This window comes from Micromesistius poutassou (genome assembly GCF_964030765.1).
Source record: "Micromesistius poutassou genome assembly, chromosome: 5".
In the NCBI taxonomy this organism is placed as follows: Eukaryota; Metazoa; Chordata; class Actinopteri; order Gadiformes; family Gadidae; genus Micromesistius; species Micromesistius poutassou.
Window position 1 is genome coordinate 14,513,538 of NC_140275.1, and position 19,336 is coordinate 14,532,873.

The window sequence follows — 19,336 nt, forward strand, 5'->3', positions numbered from 1 at the left end:
ACATGAGAGATAGAGAAGCCTCAGAGAGTTACATAGAGAGAGAAAGAGAGAGAGAGAGAGAGAGAGAGAGAGAGAGAGAGCAATATGGATTGAGAGTGAGAAACAGCGAGAGAGTAATTAGAGTGATTCGTTTCCTGTAGGATGAAGGATATGGTCAGCCGAGGTGACCAGTATCATGATGTCATCAATCACCCTTAACCAAAGCGGTTAGTCACCCAAATCTTCGGAGGAAGCTTACGTCAACGCTCAGTACCGAGGTGCACACTGCACTGCTCCTTAAGCATGAGCCAACACTGTTTCATCAGTCTGACAACATTGATATATTCTTAACAGAATATACCCCTTTCACACACACATACACACACACACACACACACACACACACACGTCCTTTTCCTGTAATAGGTGGGCACTTCCTGTACCCGGAGCCAGGGCGGAGACATACAAATTGATACACACACACACACACACACACAAGCCTCCCTTTCAAGGGCTTGAAGGTTAGGAGTTCCGCTTCACTTAACACTCCTAACCAACACAATTACTTGTCACCATCTTGACGCACATAGGCGGAAACAATGCTTTTGAGGTCGTAGAGGGAGACTTTTTGGTACGCCTGACTTTATGACTTAGTCCGTCCCTTAGTCACTACGTGTTAGTGATTCACTCCACGGCAGTGCAGCATGCTGTGCATGTTTCCCCACATCCTACATAGTTGTATTCGTGTTGTTGACCATACCATGTATAAACATTTAAATCAAAACATTACAAAACCTCTTCATCCCGTTTCCTGTCCTCGCCCCTCTCAGCCTCGGCCCTGACGTACCTCCACAAGAAGAGGATCATCCACAGAGATCTGAAACCCGAGAACATTGTGCTGCAGCAGGGTGAGAAGAGGGTGAGTCCAGCTCTGTTATGGTTCACAGAACGGGGGGACCACGCCTTGCATTGGAAAATAATTACCCAAAGTGCACATGGTGTTAGTGGGCTTTTACAGTCTTTTTCAGGGCCATTTCTGTCGTTCTGACTGCGATGCCTTTCTACGCAAATGGATCTCACCGTGTTATGTCTTTGGGCCATCCAGGCTCTTTGTAACCCCCCTGGCCCTGCCGTTTCCAGCCATTGTTGGGATCTTTGAGTTCACCTTCCTCTGCGGGTTTCTCCCTCCAATGTTTACTATGTTATATACAAGAGCAACCTCAGTTATACAACATGAAGTATGTTGTATAACTGAGGCCAGACATATTAAAGATGTTGCCTCACGTTTAAGTACAAGTTAAACTTAAATGAAAACCAAACAACAATTTCGAAAAACGTTTTACATATACCATAAAAAAATCGCTATGATAATTTATAGGGTACAGTAAATCCAGCACTCTAATCTTGTTATTGGTGTAGATTGGTCAGATACACGTAAAACAGAAATATAGGGCAGATCAACACAATAACAAGAATGTATCTCTGTTGTTATTGGATAATCCAACCTTTTACAGACTCTGTTCTCTTCATTATTTTCCCATTGTCTAGTTGATCCATAAAATCATAGACCTGGGCTATGCCAAGGAGCTGGACCAGAGCAGCCTGTGTACGTCATTTGTCGGAACGCTGCAATACCTGGTAAGCTACGACCCTGCAATTAACGTGCATGGAGCAATCTCCATTTTGCAATTTCCAGCCATTCCCGGTGTATGTGTGTGTGTGTGTGTGTGTGTGTGTGTGTGTTTGTGTATGACGGTCAAATATGTTTTCCTTATCCTCCCCTCAAGGCGCCAGAGCTGATTGAGAGGCAGAAGTACACGGTCACAGTCGATTACTGGAGTTTTGGAACGCTAGTGTTTGAGTGCATCACAGGATTCCGCCCCTTCTTACCAACCTGGCAACCTGTTCTCTGGTACCACTCACCTCCCCGAAACCGTCAAATCTAATTATCACAACACAGAGAAGCGATGACTGTACACTTCACTATCTTACGTTCCGTTAATGTGTAATCTACCCGAAACCTACGAACTAACATCGTCTAATGTGTTTAAAAGTATGTTTTTCTAGCAATGACTTTGATCGCCAGCTGCTATTGTTGCTAGTACTGTCGTACTATTTGTAGCTTATGACGCAGGCTGAGACTAGCATGAGGGCTGCTATTCATCTATTCCACTTGTTGTTTGTTGTTTGGTTTGTAAATACAGTTGAACTTGAAATAGCCAGACAAAGGAAGGTTGTAAGTATGTGAGGTTGTATGTAATATGAGAAGGTTTCAACACAGGGTGAGACCGTCCAAGGGTGTTACCAAGACTCATGTATTGCGTAAAATGTGTGCTGTTCCAGATAAATTCTAATAATAATAAGGGAGAATGGGGTTATTCAGTCGTCACTCTCTCTCCTTTAAAGGCACAACAAACTAAGGTTGAAACAAGATCATGACATCGTGGTGTACGAGGACCTGAGCGGCGAAGTCCGCTTTTCTAAACATCTGCCCCCGCCAAATAATCTGAACAGGTGACACACACGCACAGAAGCACACACTTACAAACACACACAAACACACACACACATACACACACACACACACACACACACACACACACAAGCACGCACATTCCGAAACTAACACACACACACAAGCGGAAAAACATACACTACACACACACACACACACACACACACACACACAGAAGCACACACATACACAAACAAACACATACACACAAGCAGAAACACCTGCACACACTAACAAACGCAGACACACACACACACACAATCACACACATGCACAAACAAACACATACACACAAGCGGAAACACATACACACACTTACAAATGCACACACACACACACACACACACACACACAGAAGCACAGACATACAAGCACACGCACACATTGTTAGAAAAACACTCACCACTCACAGAAACACACAGACTGACACACACACTCACACATATAAACAGACACATAAACACGTACACACAGAAATACGCAATACTGTGCTTGTATGCGACTTCATGGCCAGCGAATGAACCTGAAGTGAACCGTGGTGTTTGTGAACAGTCTGTTGTTGGAGAGGATGGAAAAATGGCTGCAGCTGATGCTGAAGTGGTCTCCGCAGGAGCGAGGCAAAGACCCCAACTCCACACAGGGCAACTGCTTCTCCCAGCTGGAGACCATCCTGGAGCTCAAGGTGCTTCCATAGCGTCCTTCATATCTAGATCCTGTCACTAGAAGAAGTGCTGCCGTTATGAGTCAAAATCTAGGATCACAGAGGGTCAAAGGCCCTGCTAGTGGTCTCTGTAGTAGACTGTACGCACCTGGTGGCCATGTTGTCGAGTCAGGCGGGTGAATCTTCTAGAATCTTTCTGAACCATGACAACTCAATCGAGATACATTCTAAAAGCTACCTGGGTGGGGAAATGGAATGCATCGAGTTGTTGTTATGATTTGCAGAGATTCTTGAAGATTTCTGCACCCAGCCACCCAACATGGCATCTAGGTGAATAAGGTCTCAGGGATGTATTGCAAACTAAAGAGGGAATTATCATCTCACCAACACCAGAATACACAACCAACGTCTTTGTTCTCCTCTCTATCCTCCAGCTGGTCCATGTGCTCAACATGGTCTCCGCCAAGATATTCTCCTACTCGGTCACGGCCGGCGAGACAGTGGCTGACCTACAGCTGCGAATAGAGCAGGACACCAGCATCCCTCCAGCCAATCAGGAGCTGCTCCTAGAAGCCGGGCTGGCCCTGGAGTCTGGCGGGGAGGCCCTTCAGTGCGCCGTGGACTACACAGTAAACCACTTCTGCTACAAAACTCAAGCATACTGTGCCGTACGTGGAGGCTAATAGGAAACTCTTTGTGTGTGTGTGTGTGTGTGTGTGTGTGTGTGTGTGTGTGTAGGAGATCGACGGGCGGCGAACAGACATGCCTTTGGTCTTCCTATTCGACCGCTCCTCCTGCAGCTACGAGCCACTGTTCACCCCCCGCACCCTCCCGGAGAACATCCGCTTCGTCCGTGAGTAGATCCGTCCGTCTGTCCCTACCCGACCTCCGAGGCGAACACAAAGATTAAAAACAGAGCTATGTCTGGGCTCTGTCACGCGTCATATTGGGGAAGCGGGAAGAATTCCCCTCACTCAGGCTTGATTGCGCTCACGCACACACAGTACAGATGGGAGTCTTCTGTAGGGGGACGATGACTTTGACAATATGCTAAAGCAAACCGTTGGGCCTGATGATGAATTTGGGCTAATATCATGATTCTATTTATAAAATTTAACAATTGGGGGTTAGTCAACAAAAATATATTTGAAACGGCAACATCTTAGAAATCGTTTGTTTGATGACATCTTGATTCAATCAGTTCTGCCGAGATCAGAGGAATCGAATATGTTGGAAATTTCTCAAAGCTCCGAAATAGAACTCATGACCTGAACATTTGTTTTTCATACTGCAGTAATGACAGTTAGTCCGACATAGCGTGAACAGCCCTTTAGTTCTCCTGCTGTTCTCAGAATCAATCTCATGTGTTACTTCTTCTGGCTTCTTGATCACTTCCTGTCGGGTTCCCATAGAGACGGACCCCAAGCACATGCTGCCGTACAGCCCTCTGAGGAGGACGTGTGGCCAGGCATGGCAGACCATTCGCTCCCTGAAGGAGGACTGGCAGAGGCTGCAGCAGGGCCAGAAAGCGGCCATGTGGGTGGCACAGACACACATACAAAATACACACACGCAAACGCACACAAACACACACACACACACACACACACACACACACATGCACTCACACATACTGTACACACGTGCAAAGAAAATGCACAATTGCACACACATAGAAAAATACATTTAAAACCTAAAACCTAAATACATAGACACACAACATATACATAAACATACAGTAAATAAAGAAAGATAATATACAAGCCATTCCTTTTGTCTGTGCTGTGTTCCAGTATGAGCCTGCTGAGACACAACTCCTCACTGTCCAAGCAGAAGAACGAGATGGTGTCCATGTACCAGAGACTCGCGGCCAAACTGGAGTTCTTCACCACCAGTCTGAGCATCGACATGGAGAAGTACCAGGAGCAGAGGGCCGCCGGGATCGGTACTGGAACACTAGATGGAATTCAACGTAAAATAGTGTGTGTGTACCGTAATTTCCCGACTGTAAGCTGCGGTTTATACACAAATTTTCCAAAATTCTGTAAGCCATACGGCTTATGCATGGGTGCGGCCAATACATGGGAAAACGATTTCCTTCTTAACGCCATGTCATTCGTAACCTCTACTTTAAGTTCTACCTTAACATCTCGCGAGTTTCCCGAAACGTTCTTTGCTACGAATTTCTTTCGTACGTCTTTCGTTGGTAAGGTTGGTCTGAAGCCCTTGTAGAACCTTCTTAGCTCTACTGTAGTGATGATTCAGCTCCTGAATCATCACTACAGCGGTGGCGGAGACGACCGTCCCCGCCACTGCCCAGTAACCTTTAGAAATCCCTGTTGCGCATGGAACTGCCACATTGGAAGTGTTGTGTTTCACCAATATACAGTACAGTACATATACGGTACAGCAGGCAAGGTCAGCTCGACTCACTTCCAATAATTTCAGAAACTCGCAACTTCAAAAAATGATTGTATTTATTTTACAATTAAAAAATGAACAAAACTGTCTTCTAAATTAAGGAAATGATACTGGGAAACAAATAAACCATTATAAGCAACGCGTGGTCGAAATACTTTTTTAAACCACCGCCTCTTTCCCTTGACGGTGCGCAAAGCCCGCACACAGACAGGTAGCAAAAAGCAAAAGCAGTCTCAGCATAAACAGTTGTGAGACTGCTTTGACCGCAGTGTTTAGAATTTGTCCATCGGGTAACACGTCAATTCCTCTAATGCTGACGATTAAAATAAATCAGCACTTATTAACTTTGATCTTCAACTGTAGCCTTGCTGAACTCCCTGCATCCTCGCTGTCTTTATTCCTTTTTTCTAGATTCATATGGCGGTCTTATCATGGTAAACTAGCTCATTGTCAGGTGTTTAACAGCGACACGCACTCAGAGACAAAAAAAAAAGAAAAGAAAGACAGGTCCTGTAGCTGCTACGCGCGTTTGATGTGCTCTCGTCGTTCTGTACAAAAATGTGCGGGTGCCAAGCAGTAGGCCTAGTCGGTCTTAACGTTAAGGGGGAAAAGCAAGTTCAACTTTAACATCGATTTGCAGTGACCACTTGGCTGAAAGGTTTTATATGCCTATTCATTACATAATTAGCCCATTTGAAACTTGTGCGTCCTATATATGGGTGCGGCTTATGCACAATTCTGTTTTTTTTAATACATAAATTAAAGGCTTGCGGTTTATCCACGATGCGGGTTATATGCGGGAAATTAGGGTAACAGCATATGTTACGAGTGCTGTACGTAGTGTGGTCATTTTATTCTGGGCTGAGGTCAACGTGTCTGATATCAGTGTGTCCCTCCTCTAGCGTCAGAGAAACTCCTGAGTGTGTGGAAGGAGATGGAGCAGACAGCCGCCAGCTGTGGTCAGGTAAAGCCATAGTGTCTGTGTGTGTGTGTGTGTGTGTGTGTGTGTGTGTGTGTGTGCTTGAGTGTGTTTACATGCCTTTGTGTGTATCTGCGTGTGTTTACCTGTGGGTGTGTGTGGGTGTCTGTGGGCTCCAGGCCAGGGTGAGTGAGCTGGAGGAGGAGATGATGATGCTGCAGACCGACATTGTGGAGCTGCAGAGACAGCCATGGAGGAGTGGAGAGATTCTGGAGACCCTGTAGGCAAACACAACCCTCATCAGCTTCCACATCATGGGGCTCAATAAGCAACTGCTTTAACCCTCTCTCCCCATGTCTCTCTCTCTTGCTCTCTATGTCTCTCTCTCTTGCTCTCTATGTCTCTCTCTCTCTTGCTCTCTCTCTAGTGAAGGAAAAGCCATGGAACTCTTCAGGAAACTCAGAGAGAAACCCAGAGGTATGACACACATGTTTTTTTTTTGGGTGAATCATCATTGTAAAGACTTAACAGCTTTATTTATCCCATCATACCTCTAAACGACACACTACACTTCAGTTTTAATAACCCAGAGTGTGTGTGTGTGTGTGTGTGTGTGTGTGTGCGTGTGTGTGTGCGCGTGTGCGTGTGTGTGTACGTGTGTGCGTGTGCATGCGTGCGTGCGTGCATGTGTGTGTGTGGTTTCCCCGGACCAGAACAGAGGTGTTCTGGGGACAGCCAGGAGGTAGTTCGTCTGGTGGTGCAGGCTCTGCAGTTCTATGAGAAGAAACTTAGAGACTTCTACACTCACCTGAGGTAAAAAAAAAAAATCCCTTTTTATCACTTCGCTTCACATTGTAAAAGATTTTCACCGCAACCATCGCCTTTGTTCAAAACGAACGAGCCAATTACTGATTTTCTAGCCCTTTTGAGGCTGCACATCTATAATACACTGACTTCTGTTTAACAACATTATTATTATTATTATTGTTCTTATTTTGGACAGAGAAATCATTGTAAAAACAACTTTATTGATCCAATCATACTTCTGCTACTCTACTTCTGCCTTTGTGTGTGTGTGTGTGTGTGTGTGTGTGTGTGTGTGTGTGTGTGTGTGCAGTAAGACAGTAGTGTGCCGCCAGCGTGTGATGGAGCTGCTCCCTAAGGTGGAGGGCGTGGTCCAGAGGATGGCTGAGAGCGAGCAAGTCCTGATGGGACTCCAGGAGAAACGCCAGAGGGAGCTGTGGGAACTGCTCAAAGTAGCCTGCGTGAGTCAGTTCATTCAGATATTGTCATTAAGGAGCAGGTCTGGATAAGGTGTTTTGTTCAAAGTAGCCTGCGGGATCAGTTCATTCAGATATTGTCATTAAGGGGCAGGTCTGGGTAAGGTGTTTTGTTCAAAGGAGCCTGCATCAGTCAGTTCATTAAGATTTAGTTTATGAGAAGCAAGTTGTAGTTAGGCATTTTGATTTAAGATGCCTACATGTTGGGCTGTGGACATTGGTGATACGCCATACGTCATACTATGTCATACTAATGTAATACTAGTCATTAGTCACTAGTCAATTATAAGTACTAGTACGTCCATTGGGGATTTGACTTCCTTACTTTTACTCCAACTTGACCAACAGGGAACTGAAATTAAGTATTTAAAGAGGGGGGAATTCTCTTGCCCAAGGATGCCTACAGTCCATAGAGGAACTTACCCACTGTCGACAAGTCTAATAACACGTACTAGCTAGTCACGGCTGTATGTCAGGGGAAATTAGGTCATTTGTGTTATGATTTCTACTACAATGACGAAGAGTCCTGATCATTGTTCAGCGGTCACGGTTGTGTGTGTGGTGTGTCGACCAGCACCTATCACTGAACTGACTGGGTTGATGGCCCTGATCCGTTTGTGTTCTCCAGAGTAAAGTCCGCAGCCCAGTCAGCGGGAGTCCCGACGGTATGAGAACCCCCTCCTCAGTACCCCAACTCCTGACCCCCAGACAGAGCCTGCAGAACCCGTAAGGCACACACACACACACACTGTTTGTCTAACGTCTTGTGTATGCTTCTCTTGTTGTGCTGCCTGTTGCTCCTGTCTGCTAGCTACCTGTCCGATGCCTATTTGCTAGGCTGTATGCTATTTATCTCATGATTATTATGATCGTATGTAAGCAGTGGGTGTATTGGAAATGTCTGAAAATGTCTTTTAACTTCACATTCATTTTTATCCCCTGCCCTTATCTAAGGAGGCTATGCCTTTACCAGGCCGCCATTTTAACTAGGAATGCGTTCTTAATGTTTTGCCTGGCTCACGTACAGTAATAGTGACAACATGACTCGGTGGTGCGTTGTGTGAACGGCTCCAGGTCGTCCGATGGTCCTCCTCTCAGAGATGAGCCGCTGGTGGAGGAGAGCAGGATGTTCGAGAGCCGCCTGCAGTGTCTCCTGAACGACACCATCCAGGAGTCAGAGAGCTCTATGGAGGTCGGTCCCACACACACACGCACACTCCAGCGGACCTGGGGATACACTGGTGGCACTGGCTACTTGGTGTTCAGTATGAGTTATCGCCTGACACTCTACGGTGATCAGGGGCCGTCGTAGGGCTAAAGTGGCGAATTTAGGAGTAACTCCTAAAAAAAAATGGGCGTGTCAGTCCTAAATTTAGGACTCCTATTTTCTTTTACTAAGAGCAATTCACAAAGTATTTTAGGCCTAAAAGTAGCTCCTAAGCCTAGGAGAGCTTAAAAGTCCTCGAGAGTACTCCTAACTCACTAAGACCTATTGGAATCAGAAAATGGCTGCAGCGCGACCGAATGCGTTGGAGACAATTGAGGACTGTGAATTGATAAAGAGATATAATAATAATAATAATAATAATAATAATAATAATAACTTATTATAACGATTTTTATATAAATAACGATTTTTAAAGCTTGGATTTTAATATAGGCTAAATCGTGAAGTATCAAACTTGTGGTTGAATTAGTGCAGGATGCAATAACGTCCCAAACAAACAGGAATAACCCAATCAGTCTGGAGATAAAATGTTTGGCAACACTTAGATATTTAGCAACAGGGAAGATGCAACTTTGCAACGCCGACAATTTAAGAATGTCGCAACCATCAGTCAGCCGTGCCATAAATCAAACCATCAACCGTCAGCGCTCTCTCTAGACCACATATCATCCAACAGTTTATCCGGTTTCCTTTGGACAATCAGCAACTATACAGGATCAAAGCCAACTTCATGGCAATCGCAGGTATGCCCGGTGTGGTCGGTGCTATTGACGGGACGCACATCAAAATCATTGCACCGTCAACAGATGAGATATACGTAAAAACTTTTAGCGCGAGTTTGGACCATTCCTAGCGGTAAGATAAAAAGCTTTGTGAATACGGCCCCAGATACGTTAGTATAACTTTAGTATTTTATTTGTGTTTAATCAAACAATGTGTTCCTCATCGTCATTTCTCTTTTCTCATTTGGTTTTGCTTTTCACCGCCTATGAATTTATTGTATTAATGTTATGTTTGCAGACTTGAAAAACGTGATGCTTCATCTCAAGGGGTTATTCATGAAGGTGTTACGTTAATGGAGTTGCTTGACCTTCATACGTCTGACTATTTGCACCCTGTTTCGTCTAGATGCTGAGAGAATGGACATGGATGAATGGCGGGCAAGAGTTCTCCAGCGACCTCTCCTAAGTGTCTTGTAATGCCCCTTTTCCACCGACAGTACCAGCTCAACTCGCCTCGGCCCGCCTTTTTTTGCGTTTCCATCACCCAAAAAAGTACCTGGTACCTGGTACCAGGTACTTTTTTTAGTACCTGGTACCTGGTACCAGGTACTTTTTTTAGTAGCACCTCCGTCGAGGTTCCAAGCGAGCTGAGCTGGTACTTTTGTGTGACGTAGACAGGCTTCAGTGCATTCCCGTCATAACCTTTCCCGGGAAACAGGAATTAGTCAGGAAATAGAATGGGGCGGGTGGGGTTTAAACTTCAGACTTCCGTGGAATCCCATCTCCCGGGGTTCCAGGGAAGTCTGAAGTCTAAACCCTAATGACGACCCGCCCCGTTCTTTTCTACGACCCCCCCCCCCCCCACATTGGAGAGGTACTTTTTTAGATAGAAACATGACGTGCCTGGAACCAAACCAAGTCGTGCCGCGCTAAGTCGTGGCGAGTTGAGCTGGTACTGTCGGTGGAGAAGTGGCATAACTGTACTGTTTTGTAATGTGGTACTCTGCTGCCCCTCTGTGGAGATGTTGGTGAAATACGTTCTGGTTTGATTAATAGAGATGATCATCCTTGGTCTGGTATTAGCCGATTGCTTGCTGATTACTCGCGCTTTGAGATTTGCAAGTGACCAAACGGACGTGGACGTTTACAGAAGAAACATTTTTTTGGCCAATATGTCAAAGACAAAGTAACTGCCTTGGTACATTTCGCTCTACTAATGTTAGTAGAATAAGGTACAAAAAAATGCACATGTGTAATGAATATTTGGAGACATTTTGGAAATTATCTATACTATTATATATATAGACATATATGTTTATAGATGGATGTATATATACAGAATTCACAGAACAGATGTGAATAACTTGGAAACAAGTGGGTAAATTGTTGTTTCATCAAGATGTCTTATTATTTTCCTTAATCTTGTATTTAGTTTAATTATATACTTCCCTTTTCCATTATGGAAAGACTGTTGACTTTGCCATTGTTAAGATGTTCAATATATGTTCTGTTTTTGTACTGTTTCTTAATTGGCTTATTTCTTTAGACCAAAATGTATCTTAAGAAAATCTCAGGTGACATTCACTCATGTATATTTTGATTAATTATTAAGGCCTTAATGATGCTGTTGCAATGCTGAACCACCCTTTCCACAGATGTACACCTTCAATCTCAAGTCAAACTGTATAGATAACAAAATAGAACCTCTGTCTGCTCTCGTTTAGTTTATGAGGTTGTGTTAACTGCTTTAATGTTTTAATAACAATGCCCTTCGTCCCCTAAGATCAACCTGACTGTACGGTAGTTTTAAAGCTCATTGATTGAGGTTGAGTTGAGGGATTTCTGTGTAATCCTGAAATACAATTGGTACATTTCTATACTTGGCTTAGTTGCTGTAAACTTTTTGTTCCATTTGGCGTGCTGTCGTAAAAAAAAGTAATATTTTTTGGTGGAGATATGAGACATCTTGAAATATGTGATAGAGCAGGTTAAAAAAAGATTTGAAAATTATTTTGTACCAAATATCCAAATAAACATTTATTACGTTGGTATTTTACATTCTTTAATAAATGAATTCAGTAAATCAGGTTGAGGTCCTGACTGGTGTTTTTTTCTCTCAAATTCAAAGAACAGCCAAGACAGGATTACAGAGCAAGAGAACAGTTACAGGACTAACAAGAATAGACCCAACAAGTATATGACAGAGAAGTTAACAATCTGTGGTAACTGACCTGAAACATAGAGGTTTTTAGGCACCTGTAGGTACACATTGTAACTGTTAACATGGCTGAAGATTAAATCCTAATATTGGCCTGTTCTGTAAAACTAAAAGGGATCAGTCTCACTTTGTCAGTCCTGTTTACTCCAACTAGTATTGCATCTGTACTATTCTATAAGTGAATCTGCTGTTGTTCTGGAAGTGTGCAGATTGTAGTAACCACAGCCCCCTTACGATCTAAAAGCACCAACTTCAAACTTCAGAGATACCTTACTTGCCGTTATTGCCTATGTTATACAAATCAAAACTATCTTATCTTATATATAACTTATTTAGGCAAAGGGAGGTGATAGTCAATTATACAGGTGCTTCATATCGATTGTGTGTGATAGATGGGAGGACCAGGATGCACACAGAGCCGTAGTATGCTGCATCAAATACATGCAAGATTCACTTCAAATTCAGCACTGGTGTTCTTAGATCTTGGATTGATGTGGGATTAAGGCAAAGAATTGTATGTGTGTGAGTGTATGTGTGTGTGTTTGCGTATGTGGGAGGATTCTTCGGTTTCGTTACATTTAGGGTCTTGGCTTATTATTCGGAAATATTGCATCCTTCTCTGGCTTTTTTCATCAGCCCTCTTAAAATTCTTATGCCTCGAGTTCGAAACCCACGCCGACCTTGTGCCCTCCAGCGTTGAAGTTCTTCCCGTCAATCAGACCTGAGAGGGTGAGTTTCACTCCTGCAGAGAAGCAATGGAGGACCATGGTAAGTCACGCTCAAACTATTTCTTGCGTTGTTTCGGATATTTTGGCCACAGCATGTCTAGAAAGGTAAAAACACAGCAGGAGGACTGGACTCACCTGGCCTGAGGGTTTGCGTGTAGCCTACTCCAACCATACAGGCGTTGTTCACCTTGGTCTGGGAGGAGGGGAACACAGTCATCATAACCTTGTATGTTTCACAATGTTTTAGGTGAGATTTAAACCTAGGGAAGGCAATTTATTTTAGAAGCATTTTGTCATCTTTTTTGGAAATTCTCTTTACATCCTGACAGCAATCAAGATATGAAATGCTTGGACATGAAAATGGAGCTTACACAGGCTGGTATCTCCGACTTTCCTACCTTAGAGCTATTATTTGAGTGTAATTTGTTAAAAATGCCATAGCAATCCATCAGTTATTAGTGAGTAAAAGGCACTGTGAAAATATCCTTTTGCCTTTACTGCGTCTGCCTATGTACGAGCAAATTTAGATTTTAGATCGTTCCCGGCTCATTTCTGACCAATCAGGGCAGCTTTTCTGTGGTTAGGTCAGGGAATACATATTGCCTGTCAATTTCAGTGTGTGAAATGCAACTTGTCACAAAGGTGGACAAATGTAGGGACACAGGGAGCAGAGAGCAAGGGAAAATAAATGTCCCTCTCTTCTGCTCTCTCTTACCTACAGCACCTTTAATAGCTAATAACTACTGTTCCGGCTGCCGTGACAAATGTTCCCCTGGGGATCCATAAATGACATATCCATATTGATTCATCATGGAGGTTGTGCTTACAGAGAGGGAGGTGTTCTTATCCAGCTGGTGTTTGGCTCCAATCTCAAAGCGTGTGTTGTTGCTGCCAGCGGTCCAGGCCAGGTTGATGGCCATTTCCAGATTGCTGTTCACCTTCTGGTAAATGGACCCGCCGAACTCGGTCCCGTCGTTCCTGAAAAGCCCCAAAAACATCCAGCAAAAAACGATCTTATTAACATGTTGTGCCTGCCGATTTCATTACATTTTTTGTTGTTGTCCATCAATCTCAACGTCATCTTCAACTTCCTGCCCACTGAGACTCTCTCCCTTCCTTTCTCCTTCTTTCTCACTCCTCCTCTCACACTCACACGTTGGTGTGGAGCTGGAAGTCTCCGGCCTTGTAGCCTAGGGCAAAGTTGTTCTTGGCCAGTTTGGACTTTGACGTGTCGAATGCGATCTGGTAGCCCGCCAGCCAGCCCTCGTAGCCGAGCACGGCGGCCCCATGGACGGTGGGGCCGGCCATGTCAAAGTCCAGGTCGCAGCCCACGTTGACCAGCTCCCGCTTGTAGCTGGACTTCAGCTTGGCACTCTTCTTGCTGAAAGACGGGTAAGGAAGGGGCATTTTGTGATGGCAGAAGATCTTCCTTTTTTGTTTGCATCAGTATCTTTATTATATAGTGTTATTATTTTAAGAACACTATATAATTTATACTTACCCGGTGTTAGGCACAAATGATGTGTCCAGGCCAAGCTTCAGGCCCACTGCCAGCTACAAACCCAGACACAAACGGTTTAAAGATATATCTTCATTAGATCAAAATCATCTCTCTCTTTATCAGCTTAATATCTTTCTATTGATATTAATTCATGTAAAAATGCCACGTTTTCAACCTGGCTAGGCCTGCCTAATCGGATGCTGAATGATAGCAATAAATAGCTTTGTTTAGGTACAGAAGCTAAAATGCAAAGATAAAGGCAATGTGTTTTCCAAAAAAAGCCGACCCAGAGGTGGGTGCTTCTGCCCTCACCTGGTCCTCCATGGTGATCTCCGTGGTCAGGGTGTTGTCAGTGTTCCACTTCTGGTTCAAGCTGAGGCCCAGGTCCTTCAGCTTGTACTTGGTCTCCAGGTGACCCCCAGACTTTCCTGTGTCCGTGTTGTTGGAGCCGGATGTGGCAAACTCCTGACAGAGAGAAGGGGCACCAGGACATGGAGGATTACAACATGGATAATAATAATAATCATGATAATAATCGTACTATGGGAGAAGAACACAAGAAGCCACATGGGGGGGGGTGATATTGCTATCGTGACATGAGGAAAGCACAGCTGTGGAAAGCGTGGAGTAAAGGAAAACAAAGGGACGAAGGGTAAAAAACATCTCTGCATCCCCTCTGCTGTTCCATCCTTCTCACTGATTGGTTCTTATTATTTTCATTGAAAAAAATAAAAAACACAGCTGAAGCCCAATAGAGGCTTCTCATTCAATAGGAAGACGGCAGAGGAACATGGGAGGGGCTGCTTGGGTGTCTGACTGAGGCAGTACTCAAAGGATCAGAGCAGGTGGGTCTGTAACAGGAGATCAGCGCGTGATAGCTATAGGAACTATTGCTGTAACGGAAAAGGCCACACACACACACACACACACACACACACACACACACATAAAGACACACAACCCCTATCACCAGCTCACCCTGCAGTGAGGACCCAAACAAAACAGCCACGCACACACACTCTTACCATCTGAAAGAAACCATCCATAGAGGAAGCAGAAAAAGGGAGAAAGACCAAAGTTAGGAAAGTCAAACATACTTAGATTGAATTAACTATCTATTCCTATTGGACCAATGGGGAAATTAATTAGAAAAATATCAATTTACAGGGACGGATAGCAGTTTAAGGGTGTGGCACTAAGCACGAAAGGCAGCCTGCTGTTTCTACACACAGAGCTATTTCTCCAACCTAAGACAGAGTGAAGTGTCAGAGTGTCAGAGTGAATGTAGATCACACAACCTTGGCATGCTAGCACACAGTGAGTCACTTGAACCCCATTCAGAGGGTAAAGAGTAAAACAAGACTTACAACTCCACTTTGAGACTTGGTCTTCAGGTCTAGTTTAACAACGCCAAAGCCTGAAAGAAGAAATTAAATTGTCTTTTTAAAAAGTAGGGTTAGGATGAAGAAACAGGTGAATATTGGACCTAGATACTGTAACTCCACTATAGATTTCCTTAGTGCATGTACCAAGCACAAAAAAACTAATTGGAAAACTTTCCATATCAATAATGAAAACTAGAAGCCAGCTATGAAGGCCTGCAGCTGTTGTACACCTATGCATGATTCAAATAAATAAATTATTGACTTTTTTACCATAGCCCTTGCTGAAGATATCTTTGGCAGATTTCCCAAGGTCTGAATATGAAGGAGGGACAGCCATTGTGCCTGTGGAGACAAGGAAACGGTCCTATTTATAGAACAACTAATAAAAACACCCGTAAACATGTTTCCCTTCATACACACACACATGATGAAGCACTACATTTCTGTACACTCAAGTCTAGAAAGCAGAAAACAAAAAGACAATAAACTAAAAGCTATCGGCTCGCACACAAAGCATTGTTTCCAGAGTGTCCATTAATGTTCCAGGTCAACATATAAATCAATTAATAAATGAATCTAAAAATCCATAGATGTGTTATGCCAGTGCTGGAGGGCCATCACTCTGATCTGAACAGGTATCAACAACATTAAATCCCTTCCCCCACAATAATCCAATAAAGCAAGGCATTTCCTGGCCCCAGTCCATTAGCAATGGAACAGAAGGGGTTCACTTGATCAAATAGATTCTCTAAGGAAAACGCTGTAATACAGTGGGCGAGAAGTAACGTTGATACTGTACACTAGCATCACTACATAAAAGTAAAAAGAAGAGACGGCTGTGCAGGCCTGACTGCAATAGCAACACAAGCAGAAGCAGGTTTGGTTAAGTCAGCAACTATTTCTTCTGCATAGCACTGCACACTCGGCTTTATACTGGTCATCAGGGTCCTCGTTCGTGTGTGTGTGTGTGTGTGTGTGTGTGTGTGTGTGTGTGTGTGTGTGTGTGTGTGTGTGTGTGTGTGTGTGTGTGTGTGTGTGTGTGTGTGTGTGTGTGTGTGTGTGTGTGTGTGTGTGTGTGTGTGTGTAGGTCACTTTGCAGGCATCCAGTCTTTATCCCCTGCCTCACAATCACTGATAGTCCCCAACCACCAACGCCAACCTTAACTCTTAAAGTGGCGATTATTCCCAGAGCTCTCTTCTGTCCAAATCCTCATCCATTATGAATAGGAGGTACTGTGGCCGGGTCAATAAAGAGAAGGCGTGACCTGAGGACCCTGATGACTGGTCTCAGGGCTCTCCCCCACCCTGCCACTCACCAGGAGCAGACGGGCTGTGGCAACATGTTCCGCAGGGGCTTTTGATCTCCTTCTTGCATGTTCCTGTCATTTGCTCAGGCAGAGTTTTCTCGGCCATGACTCTCTCTCTTTACAGGAGGGACGATGGAAGGCATGGAGAAAGCATTCATGAGCCATTATCACATGTACATCTGTCCCCATGTAATCAGTCCTCACTTTGTGTGACACTTACGGACACAGAACAGTGTCCTCCTAACGAGGTCCTTCGCTCAAAAGCTCCTCGGCGCGACTGACCTCTTATCTAGCTGGGCTCTGGTGGACTATTGCAACACACACAATATAACAATGGCCCATCGATTTGTTCATGCACTAGATGTGCACATAGCTTGCACTGTATATGGCCCTTGTGTGGCCTTTGTACATACAGTATCAGTAGCATATATCCCGACTTTGGTTTGTATTATAAGTCATTATACTAATGTGTCTCTTTTTCTGCCAAATTTATGGACAGTGAAGTGCAACAATGTTCACACAATATAATCTGCCTTTACACTTTCGTTTTTTCAAAGGTCTATAGCTTGACACTTGACACCTACTGTCCATCCACTCTTACACTTGACGGATGGATCCCACCCTCTTAAATCATGTTCTGTAGTGTGGTCCTGGTGTGACCTCTGTGCTTCCACAGAGGTCTATCCACGTCCCCCCGTCCCCCACCAGGAGAGACGGCTAGCTAGAACTGAATAGACATTGTGCTGACCTTGTCCTCCCTGTAATGTCTTTCATAGCTATCTCAATCTTTATTTCTTAATACCCTTGCTCTACTATAACTTTGCTCAACACTTTCACCCGTCTGGTTCCTGATCACTTCCAGTCTTACTGTAGTCCACCAGCACCCTTTAGCTATTTTTAGTCCAGGTGAATATGATACGTTCTCCCTTGTGACCAGTGGTGGTCAAAATGGTGGCTCTTTTCCACGTTTGGATAATTCAATTGTGTATTGAAAATACCTGAAAACTTTAACAGATACAATAGAAGTCAAACTCAGAAATTGTTTCAAATGCCATCCAATTCAAAATGCCTGCCTTCTATCACAGTTCGGCCACATCTGACAAATATCTTGCAGCAACAACAGTCATTAAAAACACCAAGTGAGTCATCCAGTTATTAGAAAATGTATTTAAATTGCAATAACTCATAACATACAATATAGTCTTTGGCAGACGTGTATAACCGTATGTGTACACAAACACACCATTACACTAGAGGGGGAAACTTGTAAGGTGGAAATATAGGAGAAATGTTACACAAGGTCAAGACTATTCAGATTACAGCAAGAGAATTCATGGACTGAGAGAACAGGGTAGAGCCTATTCAGGCCTACGACCTACCACCATATGTTAAATATGGAGAGTCACAATAGTTTGTTTAATGACTATTTATACTATTACATTTTTATTCTAGACTGAAAGAAATGCAAGAAATTATTTCAGAACGTTGTATAGCTTGAGGTTTAATCCTATTCACATGTATTTATTTATTTATTTATACATGTATTCGTCAATGCAGACCATGTTTAATTACCATTAAGATCCAATGACAACCTATATTACATCTAAAATACAACGAGGATGGCATCAGAGTAGCCTATAGTAGCCTATAGCCTATAGTAGGCCGATAGGAGATCGAACTACGGACTTCGAGCTGCAAAATAAACGTTCAGATAACAACCTAAACCATTGGAATGGGCCCTATTGATAGGCATATGTGACTGCTTTTCAGCAAATTCAAAATTTGATTGTATAATTTTCTTATCGTTTTGGTATTTCCTCTTAAATTCATATTTAAGGGTTTTATTTTGAAAGTTTCTAACGTTGCCTCCACCCCAAAGTACATGGAGGCAGCCACCTTTTCCAAATAAATCTATCTGGTGATTGCGCAGTCCTCTTGACTGTAAATTGTGTCATAGAATAATCCAGAATAATCCAGACAATTCCCTATGTAGCACTTGCTATGCATCATACCTATTTAAAATAGTTGACATGTTATTTGTATTCCTTTTACTAGCACATTTCTAACACTAACGTGTTAGAAATGCGCGACGAGCCTGACTTTGCAATGTAGCCCATGACACTCACATGCAGCTTACTTTTTCTTCTCACACTTCACGTAATCTTCCTGACAAGAAAACTATTACGAAAGTAGACAGTAAACGAATGTCTACCCTCTTACAGTACATAGATATTATATTGGAAAACATACCGTACCTTTTTTGAGACGATGCGCTCTTTAACAATATGAAGTATCCCGCTACAGGGCACAGCGAAGGAGAAATTGACTCAGACTGGGCATGCGCAACCAATGGCTCCTGGGGGCGGGGTCGTAAGCTTGCGGTAACTTGTCATCATGGACCTATAAAGATACATAAACAACCTTTCAAATAATGACATTTTATAGTGGATTGATAGTTAGCCATACATAAAT

The 19,336-nt window shown here is 43.5% G+C and overlaps 2 protein-coding genes across 4 annotated transcripts in view; one reads left to right on the top strand and one right to left on the bottom strand.

Annotated features, from left to right (window-relative positions):
• The window catches only part of ikbkb (inhibitor of nuclear factor kappa B kinase subunit beta), a 17,388-nt gene extending 4,885 nt beyond the window's left edge, over positions 1 to 12,503 (top strand). For both annotated transcript variants that reach the window (XM_084468095.1, XM_084468094.1), the window contains exons 6-22: positions 810 to 898; positions 1,528 to 1,617; positions 1,767 to 1,891; positions 2,386 to 2,493; positions 3,047 to 3,176; positions 3,590 to 3,784; positions 3,894 to 4,008; positions 4,568 to 4,691; positions 4,949 to 5,100; positions 6,479 to 6,540; positions 6,675 to 6,775; positions 6,923 to 6,972; positions 7,209 to 7,308; positions 7,613 to 7,760; positions 8,404 to 8,501; positions 8,850 to 8,967; positions 10,132 to 12,503. In XM_084468095.1, coding sequence (XP_084324221.1) covers positions 810 to 898; positions 1,528 to 1,617; positions 1,767 to 1,891; positions 2,386 to 2,493; positions 3,047 to 3,176; positions 3,590 to 3,784; positions 3,894 to 4,008; positions 4,568 to 4,691; positions 4,949 to 5,100; positions 6,479 to 6,540; positions 6,675 to 6,775; positions 6,923 to 6,972; positions 7,209 to 7,308; positions 7,613 to 7,760; positions 8,404 to 8,501; positions 8,850 to 8,967; positions 10,132 to 10,191 — 1,865 coding nt within the window. In that variant the 3' untranslated portion in view covers positions 10,192 to 12,503. The remainder of the gene's footprint in view (positions 1 to 809; positions 899 to 1,527; positions 1,618 to 1,766; positions 1,892 to 2,385; positions 2,494 to 3,046; positions 3,177 to 3,589; positions 3,785 to 3,893; positions 4,009 to 4,567; positions 4,692 to 4,948; positions 5,101 to 6,478; positions 6,541 to 6,674; positions 6,776 to 6,922; positions 6,973 to 7,208; positions 7,309 to 7,612; positions 7,761 to 8,403; positions 8,502 to 8,849; positions 8,968 to 10,131) is intronic.
• vdac3 (voltage-dependent anion channel 3) lies at positions 11,750 to 19,214 on the bottom strand. Of its 2 annotated transcripts, XM_084468096.1 has the most exons (10): positions 19,120 to 19,214; positions 16,874 to 16,980; positions 15,828 to 15,899; positions 15,540 to 15,589; positions 14,485 to 14,637; positions 14,173 to 14,225; positions 13,825 to 14,052; positions 13,499 to 13,649; positions 12,807 to 12,864; positions 11,750 to 12,685 (listed from the first exon to the last, which is right to left on the bottom strand). In XM_084468096.1, the coding sequence occupies exons 2-10, from the start codon at positions 16,968 to 16,970 to the stop codon at positions 12,594 to 12,596; spliced, it is 954 nt and encodes a 317-aa protein (XP_084324222.1). In that variant the 5' UTR covers positions 16,971 to 16,980; positions 19,120 to 19,214; the 3' UTR covers positions 11,750 to 12,593. The 2 variants fall into 2 exon arrangements, with proteins under 2 accessions (XP_084324222.1, XP_084324223.1); XM_084468097.1 differs by lacking the exon at positions 16,874 to 16,980 and having other exon boundaries at positions 19,120 to 19,202.
• Positions 19,215 to 19,336: the final 122 nt, after the last annotated feature.

What these genes read in the sequence shown, in the direction of transcription:
- vdac3 (XM_084468096.1), bottom strand. Translation starts at nt 16,970, where the DNA reads ATGGCCGAGAAAACTCTGCCTGAGCAAATGACAGGAACATGCAAGAAG. An exon ending in TCATTTGTGCCTAACACCGG is followed by an intron (nt 14,053 to 14,172) that starts GTAAGTATAAAT and finishes CCCGTCTTTCAG; the next exon opens with CAAGAAGAGTGCCAAGCTGA. An exon ending in TTCCAGCTCCACACCAACGT is followed by an intron (nt 13,650 to 13,824) that starts GTGAGTGTGAGA and finishes GGGGCTTTTCAG; the next exon opens with GAACGACGGGACCGAGTTCG.